The 21,472-nt window shown below is 38.9% G+C and overlaps 1 protein-coding gene across 3 annotated transcripts in view; it reads left to right on the top strand.

Annotated features, from left to right (window-relative positions):
- Nucleotides 1-20,461, top strand: part of LOC311082804 (multiple C2 and transmembrane domain-containing protein 1-like) — a 249,862-nt gene extending 229,401 nt beyond the window's left edge. For all 3 annotated transcript variants that reach the window (XM_084113903.1, XM_084113902.1, XM_084113904.1), the window contains 4 exons: nucleotides 3,495-3,604; nucleotides 5,144-5,253; nucleotides 5,655-5,752; nucleotides 18,653-20,461. In XM_084113903.1, the coding sequence (XP_083970029.1) occupies nucleotides 3,495-3,604; nucleotides 5,144-5,253; nucleotides 5,655-5,752; nucleotides 18,653-18,724 (390 nt within the window). In that variant the 3' untranslated portion in view covers nucleotides 18,725-20,461. The remainder of the gene's footprint in view (nucleotides 1-3,494; nucleotides 3,605-5,143; nucleotides 5,254-5,654; nucleotides 5,753-18,652) is intronic.
- Nucleotides 20,462-21,472: the final 1,011 nt, after the last annotated feature.

Genomic DNA, 21,472 nt, shown 5'->3' with positions numbered 1-21,472 from the left:
AACCAAACCCTAATCCTAACTTTAACCAAATAGTAAGTACATGTAGTAAATATTTAAAGTAAAATAAAGTAATACACAGTAACAATGCCACCTTAACATTAACAAGTGTAACCTTATCTTTATAGTATTGCACATGGATCAAGGCATTCCAGAGGGTTTGAAGCAAAATAAGAAGCTTGAATTAAAATGAATTAGAATTAAATTAAAATGATCTAAATCATCTTGTTAGTGGTGAGACTAAAGTTACAGGCTTTACCAGTTTGACATGGAGTTGAAATATTGGATATAACTGTATTATTTCCATTGTGGGAGAAAAAAAGAAAAGAACTGACCACATGCTAATCAATATTTGTGTCAAAGATGTGAAATTTTCATATATATATATATATATATATATATATATATATATATATATATATTTAATTTGAATGTATTTTTTATTATATTAAAGATATTCATGAATTGGTAATGCATGATTGTAAAACTCTTGATTTGTAAAAATGTATTTTATCTTGAAAAATATATTTTAAAACATTTTGAAATAATTATAAAGATATGTGCGCTCACATGAATTCAAGGTGTGAGGAAAATATGTTATTACTTTTTATCTAATTGTTAAACCACTACATTTTGAGTCATTAAATTGAAACTTTTCTTCAAAACCATATAAAACAAACATAAATACAAAGCTTAAAACTATTATGTATTTTAAACTATATATTTTCCCTTTTGTTTATCATGGCCCTTAAACGTGTTGTTTATAGAACTGCAGTTTAAAAGTCAACACTCTCAAAACAATCAGGCCGTTGTACTGAAATGTACAGTGTCCTACAGCAGTGCTGATATTCAGTAGAGCGTGTGATAGCTTGATTCAAACTTTTTACATTTTGACATTGTGCATTTAGAAGAGTTCAGATTTGGCTGCGCTGTTGGAAGACACTTTAAACAGAACTGATTTTTGACTAAATATCAATTTCCCTTTGCCCGCTGACATCAAGTGTGCCTCCTGCTGTGTCGCGACGTGTGTCCGCATACGTGAGGAAGAGGACCTGAGGTAATGGAATGCCCATGTGTCGCTCCAGCGGCCCACAGCTCAGCCAGGATCCACAGCGGGCTCTTCTGCGGCAAGTTGCTCCTCGGCTTGTAGTGGTGTGAGCGTGTTTATGTGTGTGTGAGAGAAGTGCGGAGGAGCAGTGAAAACAAGCCTCTCCCCAGGCTAGTGTTATTCCAACCTCCTGCCTTCCTCAATCCACTTTTGAAGGCAGGAAATCGGAGTTAGCTCACGGTTTGAGGGCCATGTGGTAATGGTTTAGACTGCAGAGACCCATGACCTGCACCTCCACCCTCGCTCGCTCACTCGGACACGCACACACACCGATACCTTGTCCCTCAAAGTCTTCTTTTCTCATATAGCGGCCGATACAATGGAGTGTATGTTGGACTTTTGTTTCGCTTGATAACGCAAACCAGATGGGAGTCAGGACAGGGGAGTCTTGTTAAATATTTGCTAAGAAAAATAACCCTGGGACGCGGTCTAATTATATCTATTTGTCTTGTGTGGCTTTTTGGGAAGGCCATATTGGGCTTCATTTTTCAAATGTGGGATCCAGTACAAAGCATGGGAGATGGATGGGAGACTCTGTGTGTTGAGGCAGTACAGACAGTTTGATCTGTTTTTTCCTGAGACCCATCTCTGAATTATAAGCATATTTCATCATTTTGGGGAGGATTTTCCAGTACCAGTCTCATTCTTTGCTTCACTGTTGGCATGAGTTGTATATACCATTGTACATACCTGTTTGGTGTGTAGAAATCAACCAGGGGTGCAGAACCACTAAAGATTAAACAACATTAAGCTGACACATTTTTTTAAAAAAGCATTTGAATATTGTCTTGTACTAAGGGTGGCCTTGGAGTCAAACAGATTGAGAACATATTTAATTTCGACTGTAGACACATCCTGCTTGTAAAGGTGTTAATCTCCTTGTTGTGCGCTTGCGTCACTCTGTCTTTCAGAGCTGACACATGATGTGTATTTAAACCTACATAAAATTAATTTAGGCATTGGGCTTGGACAGACAGATGAAGACTGTGGCTCAAGCGTGCAAAAACCTGCTACACATTTAAGCATACTAGGTGTGCACCAAAAGGTTAGTTCTATCCAAAAATGGAAAGTAGTAATCATTTCCTCACCCTCACATCATTCCAAACCTGTATGAATTTCTTCTGTGGAGCATGACACAACACAAGGGTATGTAAACGATGACAGGATTTCAATTTTTGGATGAACTATTCTTTTAAATGCAAATAATTTGTGGTATCCACTTGCGTCTTATGTTAGCGTCTCTATGTGGGGACACTAGCTCCCTCTTTCGCTGCTTTGATTTGCACAGTGGGTTTTGATCCAGAGGTTCAGTAGCTGGTCGTCTCATTGTGGACATGATCCACTGCAGTGACATTTCAATTGATCTCCATGAAAGGCCTGAGGATGGCGACTGAAGTGCTTCCAGATAAACCTGGGCAGGGTTGAGCAGAGGCCTGGAGCTTTCATAAAGCAGACACAGGGCAAAGGCATAGTAATGCTCGCTGCTGCATGGCAGTGCCCTCCCTCTGGGTCCATTTCGCCAGGACATTTTGTTCTTCTTAAGTGCTGCCAGTCCGTTTGTGTAGGCCCTCCGGAGGGGCATAGCCTGTGTCAGGGTTTGGAAATCCGGACGTAGCTGAGTTTTCACATTGCTAATAGGCCAGGATTTCTGTTGTTCTCTTCAAAAGGTTGTCCGATAGAAGGAAGGTAGGTTAAATGGATGAATTTTGAGTCTTTTTTGGAATAGTTCACCCAAAAATGACAATTCTGTCATAATTTGCTTTATTCCAAAGCTGTATGATTTGCTTTCTTCGGTGAAACTCAAATGAGATGTTTTGCAGAAAAATTGTCTATTTTTGTGTGAACTTTCTCTTTAAGGGTTTAGGTGTACGGAAGTGTACGTGTTTGTTTGTCTCAGCACATCAATGCACTACAACAGTCTCTGTCTGTGTCCACACTCAGTCACTGCATTCTGTGTCAACCCAATTGTTGCATGACTCTTATTACTGTAAGAATAAAATCCGAGCCTTTTGACTGTGGAAACATTGAACTGACGCCTACTTTTGAGGTTCTTGTGGCCAGTTGAAGGCCATCAGAAGTTGAAAAGAAAAGATTTTTGATGCTCATAGTAATGATGGTGGTGATGGCCACAATGATGTCAGCATTGTTAAAACCTGGTTACCCAACATAGCTAGTTCTCTCTGAAAAAAGTATTAGAATAAATATTCTTCTCTTTATTGATACACAAATTGTGATTCATTTTAAACATGTCTATTGCAGAATGGAGAATTTGGAGAGAAAAAGAGCTTGCCCAAGCCTTTGATGCTTCTCATGCTCTTTCAGCTGTGTGGAAAAAAAAAATACATTTGCCCAGCCTCTCTCTCTTTCTCTCTCCCTCTCATTCTTTTAGGACTCAGAGAGAAAGGGTTTCATGAACAAGCTGTATGCCATTCAGGATGTGTGTATCAGTGTACAGAATGCTCTAGATGAAGTGGCCTCCTATGGTGAGAGGATAAAGAAGTAAGTCTCAGCTCTCGCTGCTTGTGCCTGAGCAGACACGTGGGCACCACCGTGCCAACCTCTGTCACATCGCACTCAAACAAACACACACACTTGCTTACACTGCAAAAATCATATTCCTAATCAGTATTTTTTTTTTTTTTCTTGTTTTCCAAACATCCTTGTGTAAGCATCTTTAACATAAGACAAATTTACCTAAAAAGGTAACAACCAAGATTGGGGTCAGCAAGATTTTAATTTTTAATTTTATTCAGCACACATTAAATTGACAAACGTGATAGTAAAATCATTTATAATGTAATATAGTAGTAACATAGTGATACTGATACTGAAAAATGCAGATTTTTTTTATTTTTTTTACTTTCTACACATGACAGAATCATAGTTTCCACAAAAATATTAAGTAGCACAACTGATTTCAATAATAATAATAAAACAAATTATTGTATTACAATGATTTCTTAAGGATCATGTGACACTAAAGACTGGAATAATGACTGGTGGGAATTCAGCATTGCCATCACAGAAATAAATTACATTTTAAAATAGAAAATTTTATTTTATTTTATTTTATTTTATATTTTTATTTTCTGTATTTTTGTATCAGCCGCAAAGAGACTATTTTCATTTTTTTTTAAAGAAATCTTAGCGACCTCAATCGTTTGGAATGGTAATGCATCTTGAATTTAGTTTGTTTTTACCCTGTTAGCAACCTCAATGAAGATCTCACTAGAAAAAGTGCAAAATCAGACAAAAGTATGGATGAAGATAGTTCCCCCGTATGTTATTATAGTGCAATTCGAATGAGAATTAGCAGCTATAACCCTCTATTTTGACCCCTTACTGAATTTACCACTCCTTCATATAACATAGCATTTGTATGAGATATAATACTGTACCTTGTAATAATGTATTATTATTATCACCATGACACTGAATCATTATCAATTTCCTGTGCCATTGTATTTACCTGGTACACCAAGTTACTCCAAAAAAAAAAAAAGTATTATCATTGTTCTGATATCGTACAGTACATGACACTTTATTTTAGAGTACGTGTACTTACAGTGTACTTACCTAAGAAAGTACTGGTATATAAAAGGTAACTACATGGGTTAAGGTTACGTTTAGGTGTAGGTACAGGGTTAGTACCAAGTTATTACCCACTTATTGTAATTACTATAAGAATTACATAGTATGTTCATGGGGAACAGGACTGTAAAATAAAGTGCTTTCAAAATGGTTTTACAGGTGTTTTTATAACTATGCTGTTTTGATAGAAAATATTGCAACTATAGTAACATTTTCTAAGGCCCCACTCACATGAAAAAGTGTAATGCCGTGTCTACACCAGGCATGACCTTTGTTGGGCTGCAACAGCTTGATAGTACAAATGGATTTGGAGCTTTCAGTTTGATGCATCCATTGTAGACACCGTTGTCGGAAGTAGCGCATTTGCATGAAGTATGTTAGACATTCTAACAATCTTAGTCTGTGTTGAAGAAATAACATGACACTCATCCTTTTCTCTGTTCTCAGTACTTTCAACTGGACTGTGCCTTTCCTCAGCTGGCTGGCCATAGTGGCCCTGTGTTCGGCCACTCTTGTGGTGTACTACATTCCTATCAGATACATCGTTCTGGCCTGGGGTGAGCTATCATCCATTACGCTTACAATCTGTCATGAATGATGAAATAGCAAGACTGAGTAGCATGTTACATAAAGCGTGTTTTAGAATTGCAAATAGACTATTGCAGGAGGTCACAGGGTTTAGTGGCAGCTAAAGTTTTCATGCTCCAGGGACTCGCCACCAGAACAGCAGGGAGGACAGTAAACTGCAGAGCTCAGGGCAAACTCACTAGTAGCTAATGCCCCGTGTGTGTTCAGATGTGAGGCTCTACAAGGTCAGAGAGCAGAGCTTCTGTCAGCTCCATAGCAGCTTATTCTTTAAAGTAAAAAGACAAGGGTTTAGAATCTGTACAGGATCTTATAAGGTCCATCTGAACTGCACTCTGTGAGGCCTGATCACCACTGTTGTTTCAACTTTCAGGGGTCAACAAGTTCACCAAAAAACTGCGAGACCCGTACAGCATCGACAACAATGAGCTGTTGGACTTCCTGTCCCGAGTGCCCTCAGACGTTCAAGTGGTAGGTTATTCCTTCCGACATTCACCCTGACTTTCTGATGGTTACCCAAAAATGATAACACCTGTATGTATTTAGATTTTTGCCAATTCTAAAATTGTCACGTCTCACACCTCTCTACAATACCCATGATTTGAGGGTTCATTTATGTATGTAGCACAGACAGTGCAGGAGGAGTTATGCACTGAAGTTTAAAACTTAGCTTCTATTGGTTTGTTTTAATCCCCAACCCTAAGAATGAGCAACAGTAATAGTGATGCCAGCCTTAGCAAACATAATAAAATAATAACAATGAACTCAAATGGTTCTGCTTTGGGAGAATGTATTTGTGCAGAGTTTACTGGCTCCCTTTAATTTATGCTTTCCGCTCATGGTAATATGCATAAATGCAGAATCAGGGAATTCTATTCTTGTCATCACAGACAGCCTTGTGACTCATTACCATGGAAAGAGTGCAAGATGTTGACTTTTAAACAAACTTCACCTAAACTTTTATACCTATAATGACACTTTATTCTGTGGATATATATATATATATATATATATATATATATATATATATATATATATATATATATATATATTAGGGCTTGGTATTGACACAGATTTCACAATTCGATTCGATTTCGATTCACAAGCTTGCGATTCGATTACGATTCGATTCGATTCAATATCGATTATTTTGGATATCAGGTACAATACATTGTAAATTTTCTCAAGGAAAACTGGAAAATAAAAGGGAAAAAAATTATTGTAAACTATGGGAGTCAGTTGTAGCCTATAGGCTTCATTAGCCTACTATAATATTGAAGGTAAAAATTAACTGATTTGTATACAAACACTTAAAATACACTTTTATTTATTTTTATAATAATAAAGTTATATGAAAATATAAAAATTTAAATGGTGGCTGTCAAAAACTTTACAGATTTATTCAAACATGCATTAAATATTGAAGAACGATAAAAATTATAATGATTATGTAATATGGTGCATATATTTAGCAAAATGCTCCTCTCTAGAGTTAATTTTTCTAGCTGACTAACGAGTTTATGGTCACTGTATATGTTTTTTCTGAGGTAAATGTGACGTTACATGACAAAACTTACGTCTTTATACGGTTGAAACACTGATTGAGCGATTCCATGTGACATGATACGGACTTCGATAAGTTGTACTCTATCTTTTAACACACTTTCAGATGCTCATTCGTGTTTATTTCGCGCAGTAACTGGTGTTATTAATGCGGAAGAGAAGATCATGTGCGCTCCGCACTGCCATAGCGATCTCACGCCACAGCGCCAAAACGGCAGTTATGTTTTTGAATTTCGTAAGAAAATGGACGTAATTTGAAATCTGAGACTTTGTTTCATATCAATAATAACAAAGCACAAAGATTATTGCGATTTGTTGGATGGGATGCGCGCATCAATGTTCCATTAATTCATCAACTGAAAACAGGATGACTAATCGATTCTTGGGATTTAAGAATCGATATCGTTTCGTAAAAATGAGAATCGATTAAAATCGAGAAATCGATATTTTTTACCCAGCCCTAATATATATATATATATATATATATATATATATATATATATATATATATAAATATATATATATATATATAAATGCGTATTAATATTTGATTGATTTTACGCTTTGTTAATTTGATATTTCTTCAGCTATGGTATGTACCAGGGCTTGATTTAACAGATGTCAACTCACTTCTTTTTGTGTTTTGAAGGTCTTGAAAACTTCTTATCATGTCTGCATAATTTTCTTTGTGCTATTGTATATCTTAAAGTATGAAAATCCATCATAGAATATTAATTATTACACTTCAAAAACTAAGATAATATAAAACAGTGATCTAATCATTGTTTATTGATTTAAAATGTATTTACTTTTTAAAATGTAACATTTAAAATGTATTAACAATCTCTCAGATGCTGCGCCATTTCCATCATGACCAACAATTTGGCCGCAATAATTTTAATCACCACATAAGTTAGTGTATGTGATTACCAAGGAGAAAGATTGATATGAAATATGAGATGTGTGAATAGTCTTCTTTTTTTTTTTATTGTGTATCATTTCTAGTCAAATTATGCAAAAAGTAATTATGATGTATAAAATGGTAGCTATTAAACAATTATTTTATTCAGATATGTTTTATGCAGATAATTTTTATTTTTATTTTTACCACAGAATGTTATCAAACATAATACATCATTTGTGATGTGGTAGAAATGGCAGAATACAATTTTGAAAGGAAAAAACAGTATAATATACTGTACACACAAAAAAAAAAAAATAAATAAATAAATAATAATATATATATATATATACACATGTATACATACACACACACACACACACACACACACACACACACACACACACACACACAGTATAATCACATTGTTAACAAAAAAGTAAACAAATATTATTATTTTATATTAAAATATTTGTTTACTAGTGTTATTGAAGTCCACAAATCTATCTTTTGGATCTTACATCCTGTGGATTTATATATCCATATATCCATAGTTGAAAAAACACCCAATTATATTCTTATCCCTGTTAGTCTGCACGTGTCTCTCGGTAGATTTATAGACTTCTTGCTGTGTTGTACTGAGTCATGCTTTGTTATTGAGTGTAATGAGTGTAAAGCAGTAATCCTCTCCCGGTCTGCTTCTACATTAACCGTGAGATCTGAGTTATGCGGCCCGCCCCATTGTCCCGTTCTTAATCAACAGCGTTCTGTTCGAGCAGCGAGGTGCTGGCGTTTAACTGCAATTAAAACCTGAGCTCGTAAACACAAGCCCGGCCTGTTATCGTGCTTCCTCTGTGTCGGGATAAACCCTGCGGTGCTGACGGCGGGGGTGACACAGGGCTCTGATCCAGGACCAATCGCTTGCCACATCAGCACAGACACGCTCGCCTTTGATGAGCCCGGGGCGGCCGGCAGGCTTTGATCTCTATAGAGTCGTAATCCCTAGCCCCTGCGTGGCTTTGCATCGGCCATGCAGCTGCAGGTAGCCTGCTCTAAATTAGCACGATGCGGCTAGGTCGCTAAGGTGCGTTTACCCCAAACACCTGGAGCCCAGAAGGTCCCTGCAGGTAGGAGGCCCAGAGGAGACCTGGCTAATGATGTACGGTGAGGTTCATGCTCAGAAGAGCAGGCTGCCGTGGGCTTTCTGTGCCCTGTTACAGCTTTTGATTTAGGACAGTCCAAAAAAGTACTTGAACATCAGCATGATGCGCGGAACGTTCCGCTCTGCATCGCACAACTGCCCGTGGAGGTCCGTTCACCTCTGTTTTCTGGGTTAGAGACAATGGGCGGGGCGGAGGCTGCGCTTCTGTGGGACCTCAGAGACTCAAACAAAGCGCCCCTGCATCGGGGTGTGATCTGCACATGCCCAGGGGCCCGAACGTTCTGCACAAGTGACAAATGGAGGGCTATTTTTGAGGTTCTGATGCGACCCGCACCTCCCGTACCGTCCTGTGATGAAAGCCCTGCAAGGCCGAGAGAGAGGGCCAGCATTGCCTCTTTTACAGATCATTTGGAGGTGCCTCAGAACAACATGAACTGATGAGCTCCTAATGATTTTTTATATAAAGGGCATCTGTTCTGCAGTCTGTGAGTACAGAGTGTCTTTGAATGGGAAATTACAACTCCCACAGCTCTGTGGGTGCATTTCTTTACTCACCTTGTTTATGTTATTTTGAGTGCGCTGCTCGTATAGACCTTATGCGCCAGAGAAATATGCACGCAGCCATCTTTAGAATTTTGTGTTTGAACTTTAGTTTTTGCGGTAGCTCTGTATATTTCTATGGCATCACTGTTGAAGAGTAATTAGCTGGTGAAGTGGATTTACTTATTGTAGAGTTAACTAAAGTTATCATGAGCATTGTAATATTTGAAGTGGATGGCATAACAAGTGTAAGTAGACTGGGAAGATTTTAAAATGAGTGGTTCATTCATAAATCCGTAAGATCTTGCCTTCGTGTTGTGGAAATACAAACCGGAAGACAGAACACAATGGGCCCTATTTTAACAACCTAAGCGCATGGTCTAAAACGCATGGCGCAAGTGCACTTAGGGCGTGTCCGAATCCACTTTTGCTAGTTTAAAGACAGGAAAAATGGTCTAAAAGGGTTATCTCTATTCTTTTAATGAGTAATGGGTGTGTTTTGGGCGCAGTGTTGCCAGATGTACGATAATTATCGTATTTGTACTATAATTTTGACCTCTGTACGATGTACGATCAATAATGGGAAAAATCCTATAATGTACGATAATTTCAGAACTGTGTGACACTTCAAATGATGGTCGTTGTAATCATAGGGTTTCTCATTGATCTAGCTGTTGATTCTACGTCTACCGGGATAAGAACGTATAGAGATAGGGAGCGAGAGACCTTGCGTGTGTGTGCTAGTGTGCCTCATGAAGCGCATGTAAGGACCCAACCAATCAATTGTAAGAACCGAACCAATGTGAAAATGATAACCGTGTCGGGCTGAAACGATCAAAAAACACTTGCGTCGCTCCTGGCGCCACATTGCGCTGGGTGTATGATAGGGCCCTATGGGTGCTGCACTGAAAAGGGGCGGGGCTACATAAGGTCAATATGCACATGCATTTCTGTGGATACAGATCAGTGACGTGTTGTGGTCTAAAAGGAGGCAAATTCTCCTCTCTGGCTTTGGGTTTCTTTTCTTCCCAATGTTAATTAATGTTCCAGGTTCATATGATGTTTAAACAATTACTGGGTTAATGGAACACCGTTTACCAAACTTTTATCAATAAGCATCTAATACTATAATATTAACATATTCACATTAGTATACTATTTTTAAAGGTTATTTCTTAAATTTAAATGTTGTTACATGCTTTATAAATAACAACAGTTATAAAAACTTTTTAAAAGTTATAAAAACTACTTGTTCTTGTTTGTATATTATTATAATTTTTTATTATATTAATTGCAATTATTTAATTTTCCATCCATCCATTCTTCAAAACGATTGTCCTATGTAGAGTCACAGGGATGCTGGAGCTTATCCTAGAATCTCAGCTGGGAAACACCCCTGATGGTAGGACAGTCCATCACAGTTTATTTTATTATTCTATTTTATTTTATTTTATTTACCTCTATTTCTCCATTCACACTCACATCCACACTGTACTTCAAAACATTAGCTCAAGACCTCCCTCTGAAACTTTATCAGCTGGTGTCGCTGTTGGACACTTCTACTAGATTAGTGGGTTCACACTTATTTTTGGACTGTTGATTACTTTCTCCTCCAGATTTTTTGGGAAGGCACTGCTGTCCTTTTCTCCTTTTGGAAAATGCCCTCAAAATGGATACATTCATTAAATTACTTTATTAGTTGCCCACGTTGAAGGTGTTGTGAAGATCAGGCAGGTTAAGTGTACACTATACACAAGTGCTGTGTTTATTCTAAGGTTTGTTGTAAATTTTAATACATACCACCTCTGTGCACTGAGCCCATGGCCTTTTAAGTGCACTGCAGGAGACCTGTGATATATCAAACCTGCTGTGAGGTGTGTATTCACTTTGAATTACTCTCCCAGTTTACACACTCTGTTCTTTTCATGTACCCGCCTATAGACCCCTCCGAGAATATCTTTACCTGCTGTGCGTCTGCCTCACTGCTTTAAATAAAGCACATTCTGATATAATGCAATACTTTCTCCCTTAAATGAGGCCAACTGGCATTACCAACTTAAAATTCTCTACCAGGTGTCTAAAACGTGTCCTGTCGCATGCTTTATGGTGCCATTAGCCAATGGAGAAACTGCGTGCGTAACTGGGACGCTAGCAATTAGCACGCCAAGGGCTCCATTATGGCCTATGCAAATGCTGAGATTAAAATGCAGCCGCAGCCGTGCAATTCAGCTCTTAGCCAATTCATCACCTGCGAAGGGCACGCACTTGAGGAGAGAAGAAAAGAGGGCAAACAATAGCAAAATTTGTCTGTTTTCTGAGGACACTGCTATCATTTATGGACACTTTTTGCAATGGCTGATTTTGTCCCCTACACTTTATGAGATAGCTTGCAGCAAGCATGTATGTATCCCCTATTGTTAAGCTAATGTTTGCAACTTGTTTGTGTTTAATAATGAGTGGCAATCCAGTGCAAGAATTTATTGTATTCTTCATTTTTGTTCGTGCACCCCAATCTATAGCTCCTCCTCTCTCTCTCTCTCTCTCTCTCTCTTTCTCTCTCTCTCTCTCTCTCTCTCTCTCTCTATCTATCTATATAAATAAATATATATATATATATATATATATATATATATATATATATATATATATATATATATATATATATATATATATATAATCACACACCACACACACACACAGGCCAAAAGTGATGTCTGAAGGGGATATTTGTTTTTAATGACCCTACAAGTTCAATTGAACCATCAAAATATTTTATATTTTTGAAATGTGAGGGAAGAACCAAACACTACACTTGGTTAAAGTGCTTATATTATTTTGCACAAAAAAAAAAGCTACAGGTTTTATTTACTGTTTATTTTGTAAACAGACAAACAAAAAAATGCACAGAAAACAAAAAAACTCACAGGAATAAGAGTACATTGACTACAACACAATCAATCACTAATATTTCACTGATTCTCTCTTGTTTTTTCATGTGTTCATAATTTATTTGTAAGACAGCCTGGCCATTAACCATGTCCGCACATCACATTGTATTATCACACACACACACACACACACACACACACACACACACACACACAAAAAAGACTCCAAGCACAAAGATGTCAATTTTCCTAGGCCAGATTGACTCTTGTTTGACTAACTAGTGTGTTGTGTTTTTATGAGTGGGACACACATACACGCATAATAATTATGTATGGGGCTGCGTACTGTAGCTACAGACCATTCAGAGCCCTTGACCAATGTCGAAAGCACGCATGCAAGTTTCGGAACTGGATCTTGGAGCATTGGAAGAAAGTTACTTGGTCTGATGAGTCCCAATTTCTTTTACATCACATGGCCTGCTGTGTACGTGTGCGCTGTTTACCTGGGGAAGTGATGGCACCAGGATGCACTGTGGGATGACAATAAGCCAGTGGAGAGAGTTTAATGCTCTGAGCAATATTCTGCCAGAAAACCCTGGGTCCAGCCATTCATGCCAATAATTTGACAAGTGCCCCCTAAACATTGTTGCAGACCAGGTACAGTCCTTCATGTCAACGTTGTTCCCTGATGTAAGTGTGGCCTCTTTCAGCAGGATAATGCACCCCGCCACACTGCACACATTGTTCAGGAATGGTTTGAGGAACATGATGAAGAGTTCAAGGTGTTGCCCTGGCCTCAAAATTCCCCAAATCTCGATCCAATTGAGCATCTGTGGGATGTGCCAACAAGTTTGATCGGCAGTGGCTCCAGCTCGCAACCTACAGGGCTTGAAGGCAGTATGCAGAGGACCAGCATCATATATTGGTCTTCTGTGCATGTATGTTATGCAGTCATGGCCTAATAGTTAGAGAGTCAGACTGGCAACCCGAAGGTTGTGGGTTCAATTCTCAATACTGGCAGGAAATGACTGAGTTGCCCTTGAGCAAGGCACTTAACCCCCAATCGCTCCACTGGTGCCACAGCAGAAAAGGCTGCCCACTGCTCTGTGTGTGCGCGCGCACTAACCTGGATGGGGAGTGCAGATGACAAATTCCAAGTATGGGTTATCATTATATAGTGTTTTACACATTTACCGTCACCTATTGGCAGTTTTAGTTTCCTATTTAAAGTATCATTCCTGTGGCTCAAAAAGTGGAGACACTAGCAATGTTAAGGTCATGGGTTTGATTCCCAGGGAAAGTGTGAACTGCTTGTAATAAGATCAGATATCCATATCAATAGATTGTTTATTTATTTAAAACAGTCAAATACCATGTTCAATTATGTGTGCACCCCCTAATTAATATTCATAAGTTAAGCCTTTGGCATTTTTGTGATGCCTCCCACAGCAGTCCCCATCACTTTTCTTGTATCTGAGGAGAGAGCACGTCCTGTTGGTTGTGTAGGTGCTGAAACTTTCCTCAATCGTGCATACTGTATCAAAGGCCTGTCTTTGCTGCACCAGGGGTTTCTATTTAGAGTTTAAACAAGCAATTAGCATGCACCTTACCGTAGGAAAATAAAAAGTTAGGAGAAACTTTCCTCAGTGCCTTTTCCCTCTCTTTTCACCTCGAAACAATTTTTTTTCTCGCCAATGGATGAGAGCTTGTCTGTGGGCGTCTCTAAGCCCTTTTTTTTCTCTTCTAGAGGAGCATTTAATGCCCCTAATGCAAGGTTAGGTGTCACTAGAGATGAAGCAGGCAAGATTTCTCTCCTTCTCTATAAACAGCATAGCATAGTATCATTAAAAATGTTCAGCTTTCATTTACTTATTTATATTTGCCTGTCGCCCATGTGGCTTCAAACCCCGATCCACGCTTGGCGGCGGGACGGCATCGCGTACTCTGCTGCGGCAGGTCCCGGGACGGCGCCTGACACCGCTAAACGAAGCGCTCGCGTGTGTGGCGCCCCCTCCACAAGAGCGTACTTCAAAGTGTGTTTTGTAGTGCAACTGTCAACATGGGGGAGCGGAGCGAGGGTGGAGCAGCCTTTGAGCAGCGTAAGGTCTTTACCCATCGTCTCCACGGATGGTCTCTTTGTGCTCGGCACTTGCTCCAAATTGCTATCTCACCGTAGTCACTTTAGCCCCCCTCATTCCAACTACTAAAGTTCTTTTCTTTGTATTGTTCCCTTTTTTACTTTCTCCGCGTGCTTCTTTGACTCTAACTAGTGTGGCGTGTTATCTTGGGTGGGACAGCTCTCTGTCATTAAAGCTGCAGTGCTTGTTGCACCATACAGGATGGCATAACTGTCAGCAGTTAAGTGTAATAGAGCCTCTGACGTGCCACACACTCTTTATAGCGCTACTTTTGATTGAGCTTTTATTGTTGTTTGCCTTCGTTTCTTTTCTTCCATTAGATTCACTAATGTCGATCTTCATCGCCTCACCTTGATACGCAAACTTTTGTTTACACGCAGTTCAAGGGAGGCTTCTGAAGTCAGACGCGACCCTGATGTGTTTAAAGTGAATACGAAAATAATGACCCCGTTAGGCTGCAATTTAAAGCGTGCTTTGAAGACGACGAATGCCAGGCCGCTCTGAAATCCTCCAGAAATGCTCTAGCTGCAGCTACTGTGTGGACCCTATTGTCAACCTTGAATTAGCTTTTTTTTTTTTTTTTTTAAGGCTGACTTTAATTGACTAGATTACAGTTTTTAATTGAATTAATTCAGCTATGTGCTGATTAATTCATCTGATTAATTGCATCTATCAAGCTGATTATGAACTTTGTTGAATGATGGAAGCTGAATAGCCTTGAACTCAATGCAAGTAAAACCAAAGAGATTGTAATAGATTTCCGAGAGAAAATATTGAAGGAGTGGATATTGAAATTGTGAAATCTTATATATATCTGGGTGTCTACTGAAATAATAAGTTGGACTGGTGTGATCACAGGAATTACTTGTATAAAGAGGGTCAGAGTCGTATTCACTTGTTGAGACGTTTGAAATCTTTTGGGTTGTGTCGAGTATTGTTAAGGACTTTCTATGACACTGTAGTGGCATCTGTAATTTTCTATGCTGTGGTATGCTGGGGTGGGGGGATTTCTGTGAGGGACAAAAACAGACTTGACTTAAACTGATTGGGAAGGTGTGCTCAGTTATGGGCTGGTCTTTGCCCTCTGTCGATGAAATTGGGCAAGAAAGGATGGTAGGGAAACTGTCCTCCATCATGAAGTATAAATCTCACCCCCTCCATGATACAGTGTGTGCAATGTGTAGCCTAGTTAATTTAGCAACAGACTGCTCAAAAGAGAGATACAGAAGGTCTTTTCTTCCAACTGCCGTGAGATTGTTTAATCAAATGTGATCAAGACTTGTGTTATTTTGTGTCTGATATTGTTACCATCAAGGAGACGTTTTAGACAACCTCGGGTGAGTAAAAATGTGTACCAGATGTCATTTGTGCCAAATAGAATTAGAATTTTAAATATTGAGAAGATATGAATATGATTAGGGGTGGATATGTATGCAGATTGTATATGTACATATGGCAATGTTATTGTTTTATATTTTGTATGTATATTATGTTGTGTTTGTGTCCTTGTGAGTGGTGTATAGTGAAGCCAAAGACAAATTTCTACTTGTGGAAAATAAAGGAACTAAACTATACTAAACTAAACTATATGTCATGCTTGTTGTGGTGCATTTGGGGTAGTTTTTTACTTTAATTAATGTATTGTATTTTATTTATAGTATGTTGCTGCTGTAACAATTAATGGTCAATTAATTTGATGCTTTCCATTTTCCATGCTTACAGTACACTTTACCTTTGTGTCCTGATGAAAATTAGTTAAGAGAAAAGTCATTTGTGGATCACATTCAGCTACTGATGCTGTGTTTGTATGTGGCACAGGCAAACCCAGTCTCACACCTTCAAGATGGATGGCTGTGAGATGGACACACTCCACAGTGTAGGTGGTGACTGATGTTTCTGTTGAGTTGGCAGTACATGGACCACATTTCTTAGGGAATGATGTCAGTCAGTTTGAGGGCCAGATCTGAGGGAAAACCAGTGATCTGTCTGTTTTTCTCAGAGGCACTTGACTGTCTTGCTATGGTGACAACCCTGTGAATGTTGAGCTGGTATATCTTCCCTTCCTGCTCTGTTTCAAAACCTAGTGAGCATCCTCGTTACTTAGATAGGCAGCTATGCACAGTTGTAATCGAAATTATTCAACCCCCATTGCAAATCAGGTTTATTGGCTAAATTAACAGACTTTCAGCTGTTTGCAATGAACAAATCAAACAAAAGTAATTGAAATAGATCAACACAACAAATGTTTCAAGTGGTCTCCCCAAATTCAACTGAAAATGCAAATTTGAATGACTTCTGCAGTCTCAAAATTATTCAACCCCTTCATGGCAAGCAGTTAATACTTTAGTAGAACACCCTTTTGCTGTTATGACCTTCTGCAAACGAAATGTATAACCAGACACCAGATTCTGGAAGCGTTTCTGAGAAATCTTAGCCCATTCCTCTTGAGCAATGGCTTCCAGTTCAGTGATATTCTTGGGTTTGCGTGCTGCAACTGCCGCCTTCAAATCCCACCAGAGATTTTCTGTGGGGTTCAAGTCAGGTGACTGTAATGGCCACTGTAGAATCTCCCAGGACTTCTTCTGCAACCAAGCCTTGGTGGAATATGAGGTATGTTTGGGATCACTGTCCTGTTGGATGTTCAATGATGCCCAAGCTTCAGCTTCTTCACTGACGGCATGACATTTCTCCTTCCTTATACTTCAATGAATCCATCTTGCCTTCCACACGCTGCAGGTTTCCAGTGCTAAAGGATGCAAAGCAGCCCCAGAGCATCACCGAACACCACCATGCTTAACTTTAGGCCGTTGTTCCTTGTTTGTTAATGGCGATGATATCTTCTCTTAACTTTTTGGACCATTCTTTTGACTTAGCTATATTTCTAACATGCAGTCAAATGTGACACTCATCAAACCTAGCAAGTTCAGATATTTCATGTGTTCTAGCTCAAGCACACCTGGTGCAACTAATGAAGCCCTTGATTAGTTGCATCAAGTGTGCTTGAGACAACACCTGTTTTGCAGATTTGTGCTGTTGTGAGGGATTCTATTCAGGGGCTTGAATAATTTTGAGACTGCAGAAGTCATTAAAAGTTGCATTTTCAGTTGAATTTGGGGAAACCACTTGAAACATTTGTTGTGTTGAGCTATGTTAATTACTATTGTTTGATTTGTTCATTTCAAACAGCTGAAAGTCTGCAAATTATGCCAATAAACCTGCTTTTGTAATGGGGGTTGAATAATTTTGATTACAAGTGTAGGTTGCAACTCTTTGTCATACAAATAGTGCATGGGAGGCTCTATTCTGAAATGATACAATGCAAGCAATGTGAAATCAGCATCTGTATACTGAAATATACATAAATACACACAGCACCCACATTTTGGGTTAAGTAGTAAATTAATTATAAATCAAAGTTTTTAATAAACAAATTTTTTAACTTTTTAATACGGAATGAAATGCACTACTGTACACACCAATGTATCCATAATTATAATTCAATGATAGCAAATATACAAAATAGTAAACATGTATAAAATTATAGGATTTTTTTCTCTTTTAGACTTACAATTCACAATATTGTTCAAAAGTTTAGGGTTGGTAACATATGGTAATGTTTTTGAAAAAAAGTTCCTTATGCTCACCAAGGCTGCATTTATTTGAGAAAAATTCATTAAAACAGTAAAATTGCACAATATTATTGCAATTTAAAATAACTTGATTAAGCTGAATTTTCAGAATCATTACTCCAGTCTGCTGTCACATGATCCTTCAGAAATCATTCTAATATGCAGATTTGCTGCTCAAGAAACATTTCTTATTAATATTAAGCATCTAAACTGTTTTCAACATTGATAAATTATCAATGTTGAAAACAGTTGTGCTGCTTAATACTTTTGTCTAAACTGTGATACTTTTTTTTAGGATTCTTTGATGAATAGAAAGTTCAAAAGAACAGCATTTATTTGATATGGACATTTTTTGCACAACTTAATGCATCATTGCAGAAGAAAAGTATTGATTTCTTTAAAACAAAATGCCAGTAACTGGTTAACTTGTGGGCTTCTGTGTGACAGCACAGCTCTGCTCTCCAGCGCCACATCACTGAAGCTTCTCATCCTCACCAGCTATCAATCCGCCCACCTGACCATGTGTGTGTGCTTGTGTGTGTTTTAACAGGTGCAGTACCGAGAGCTGAAAGTGGACCCCAGTCCTAGCCCAAACAAAAGAAAGAAAAATAACCTTGGATAGCTCGTCTCCTCGCACGGACGCTCTCCCAACACCAAGGAAAAGGAGAGGACTGACCGTGGCAACCAGCCTCTTTCTGTCTTTCTTCCTCACTTTTTTTCTCTCTGTTTTAGCTGCGGCGTGGAGACTTAAAGAGCGCGGTCAGAGTGAAAACTGGACCATTGTTAATTACCATCCGTCCTTTTTTGGGTTTATTTTTTGTGGCGAGAAGAGCGGCAAAAGCTCTTGACCCCTTTTAGAGTCAAACAAGTCTGGGTTATTTGTCAACTCTTGCCACTGGCCAGACAGCTCTAAAAGCCAAGGTGTCCTTCCACGGCAGCAAAGGGAGCTGTTCTAACCACAAATAGCAGGATCAGCTGATAATACGCCCACCTGTGCCGACACACCTTGCCTCTTCAGAAGGGAAAACGACGGTGGTTAAGTTGCAGTTTGCACCCTACAATTTGCACGCCGCAGTAACTGCCATATCTAAAGCTATCCTCAGCTGTCGAGCAGCAGTTATCAGAGTCGACAGCTGAGCCTGTTATGGTCCGATTTATGGCTGTAACTAAAGTGCTCATGGAGACAACTAAAAAAAAAGAAAAAGCCGTGTCAGTGAGGTTTGCGGTATCTTTACTTTGTTTTGATGTTCTTTTAACGGTATGAATGATGCATGCTGGGATTGTTAATTGTAAACCTTCTTTGACCAGTAGTAGCCATGGCAGTGTCAGCGTTAGCCTTGTCCTCGTAGTGGGGATTGAGAGTTTACGTACCCTTGCTTTATTCCTTTGCTCCCATAACGCAACTCAGTGCCACTACGCTAATAAAGATGTCAGTCTGAGGCAGAGAATGGTGACCGAGTGGAGAGAGAGAGAGAGGCACGTTCTCATTTGAAAGCAACTTCCTCTGTCAACTCTGCCACCGCGCCCGCACCCGTCCCGTCCCGTCCGCCCGACCTCCTGCAGCCACTCAAACTTTGATCTTCAACTCTCAAGGCTGAGCGTGCACGCCTGTTTTACAGAGGAAAAGAAATCTTTCGAAAAATCCCAAACTTGAAGGGCGAATGTCTGTGTGTGTTTTCATTGCTGTGGATTGGCTGCTTGACAAGAAGTCGATAGTGTGTGACAGGCTGCTTTAGGGCCTCGGGGGGTACCGGAGGGCAGAGGTTTACTGACGCCGCTGTGGAGAAAGAGGACGACGCGGGCTGCTTTTTCGGTGCTCCTCCTGTCATTTCCTCCCCTTCATCCATCCGCTTGCGAGGGAGGTCACGGACGGGTCCGCGGGGTGCTCTTGAGGGACCTCGGCGTAGCGAGCGATGAAAAGATCACAGCACAGGCTACATCAGAAAGGACACTAGCCTCATCCCTCTGCCTCCCTCCTGACTTCTCATTTGCCATATCGCATCTATCATATGGAAACACCATTGATTTGTTGGAGGGAATTCCATTACAAAGACAACACAATCCCCGCTGAGCAGGACACGGACGGTACTTCAGTGACTCGCGCTCTAAAAAAACACCACACAGATGATCTGAACAGCAGAAAGGATAGTTTTCTAAGCTTGAATGTGTTTCTGTGAACTGTACGTGTTGATTGGAGTTGATCAATGGGTTTATTGTGAATGGATTTTGCATCCCAAAAGCTTTTCGTTTTGTAAAAGTGTACATGCTGTGTTTGCAAGCAAACCAAAGTGGATCTTTTTTCGAAATTATATATACAGTACTGTGCAAAAGTCTTAAGCACGTTAGTATTTTCACACACAAAAAAAAAAACGTTTTACTTTATTTGTCTTTTGCTATAGTGTGTGTCAGTAGGAAATATCACTTTAGATTTCCAACATTTATTTTTTCATTAATTGTAATAATCCAGTGATTACATGAAGAATCAGAAAAAACTGAGACAGACTAAATCCAGAAGAACTTTGACAACGTCTTCAAGACGCTTGAAGAAACCGACCTGCAAAGCTGCAGTACTGTGAAGTTTTAGGCACTTGTGTGAAAATGCTGTAATGCAAGGATGCTTTTAAAAATAACGTCATAATAGAAGTTAATTGATAAATAAAATCTAACTAAATCAAATCAATATTTGGTCGCAAACACCCTTTGTGTTTAAAACAGTTTTTGTCCTAGGTACACTTGCACATACAGTCGTTTTTCAGGTAGCTTTGCAGGTCGGTTTCTTGAAGCGTCTTAGAGACGTTACTGCAGTTCTTCTGGATTTAATCTGTCTCAGTTTTTTCAGTTTCTTCATGTGATCTCGACGATGGTGAGATCAGATCTCTGTGTGGATCATACCGGCTGTTGTCAGAATCCTTGTGCATACACAAATCTCACTGGATTATTACAATTAATGGAAAAGGAATGTTTGGAAATGTAAACTGATATTTCCTACTGACACACTATAGCAAAATATATAAATAACTGGCTTAAAACCAATTTTTTTGTGTGTGTGTGTGAAAATACTAACATGCCTATATATATATATATATATAGAGAGAGAGAGAGAGAGAGAGAGAGAGAGAGTGAGACAGTGAGAGTTATGTAGAATGTAACATCCATTAACTGAAAAAAAGAATAAAGGCACTTTCATTTATACTAGATTTTTAAAATTATTTATTTGACATAAATCTTATTTTTTATGTAAATATTCTTGTAAAAAAACAAAAAAAACAACAACCTGAATATATGTGGTCAAATGTTTCTGAAATTGTAATGTGTGTCTGTGTGGAGATTTCAAACCTGTTGCCTGTGATGTCATACTGCTCCCTGTGAC

The sequence above is a fragment of the Abramis brama genome (genome assembly GCF_963993115.1).
Source record: "Abramis brama genome assembly, chromosome: 5".
NCBI classification, from domain to species: Eukaryota; Metazoa; Chordata; class Actinopteri; order Cypriniformes; family Leuciscidae; genus Abramis; species Abramis brama.
Note: the sequence above shows the minus strand (reverse complement) of the source record. Positions and strands in the feature narration are given on the sequence as shown.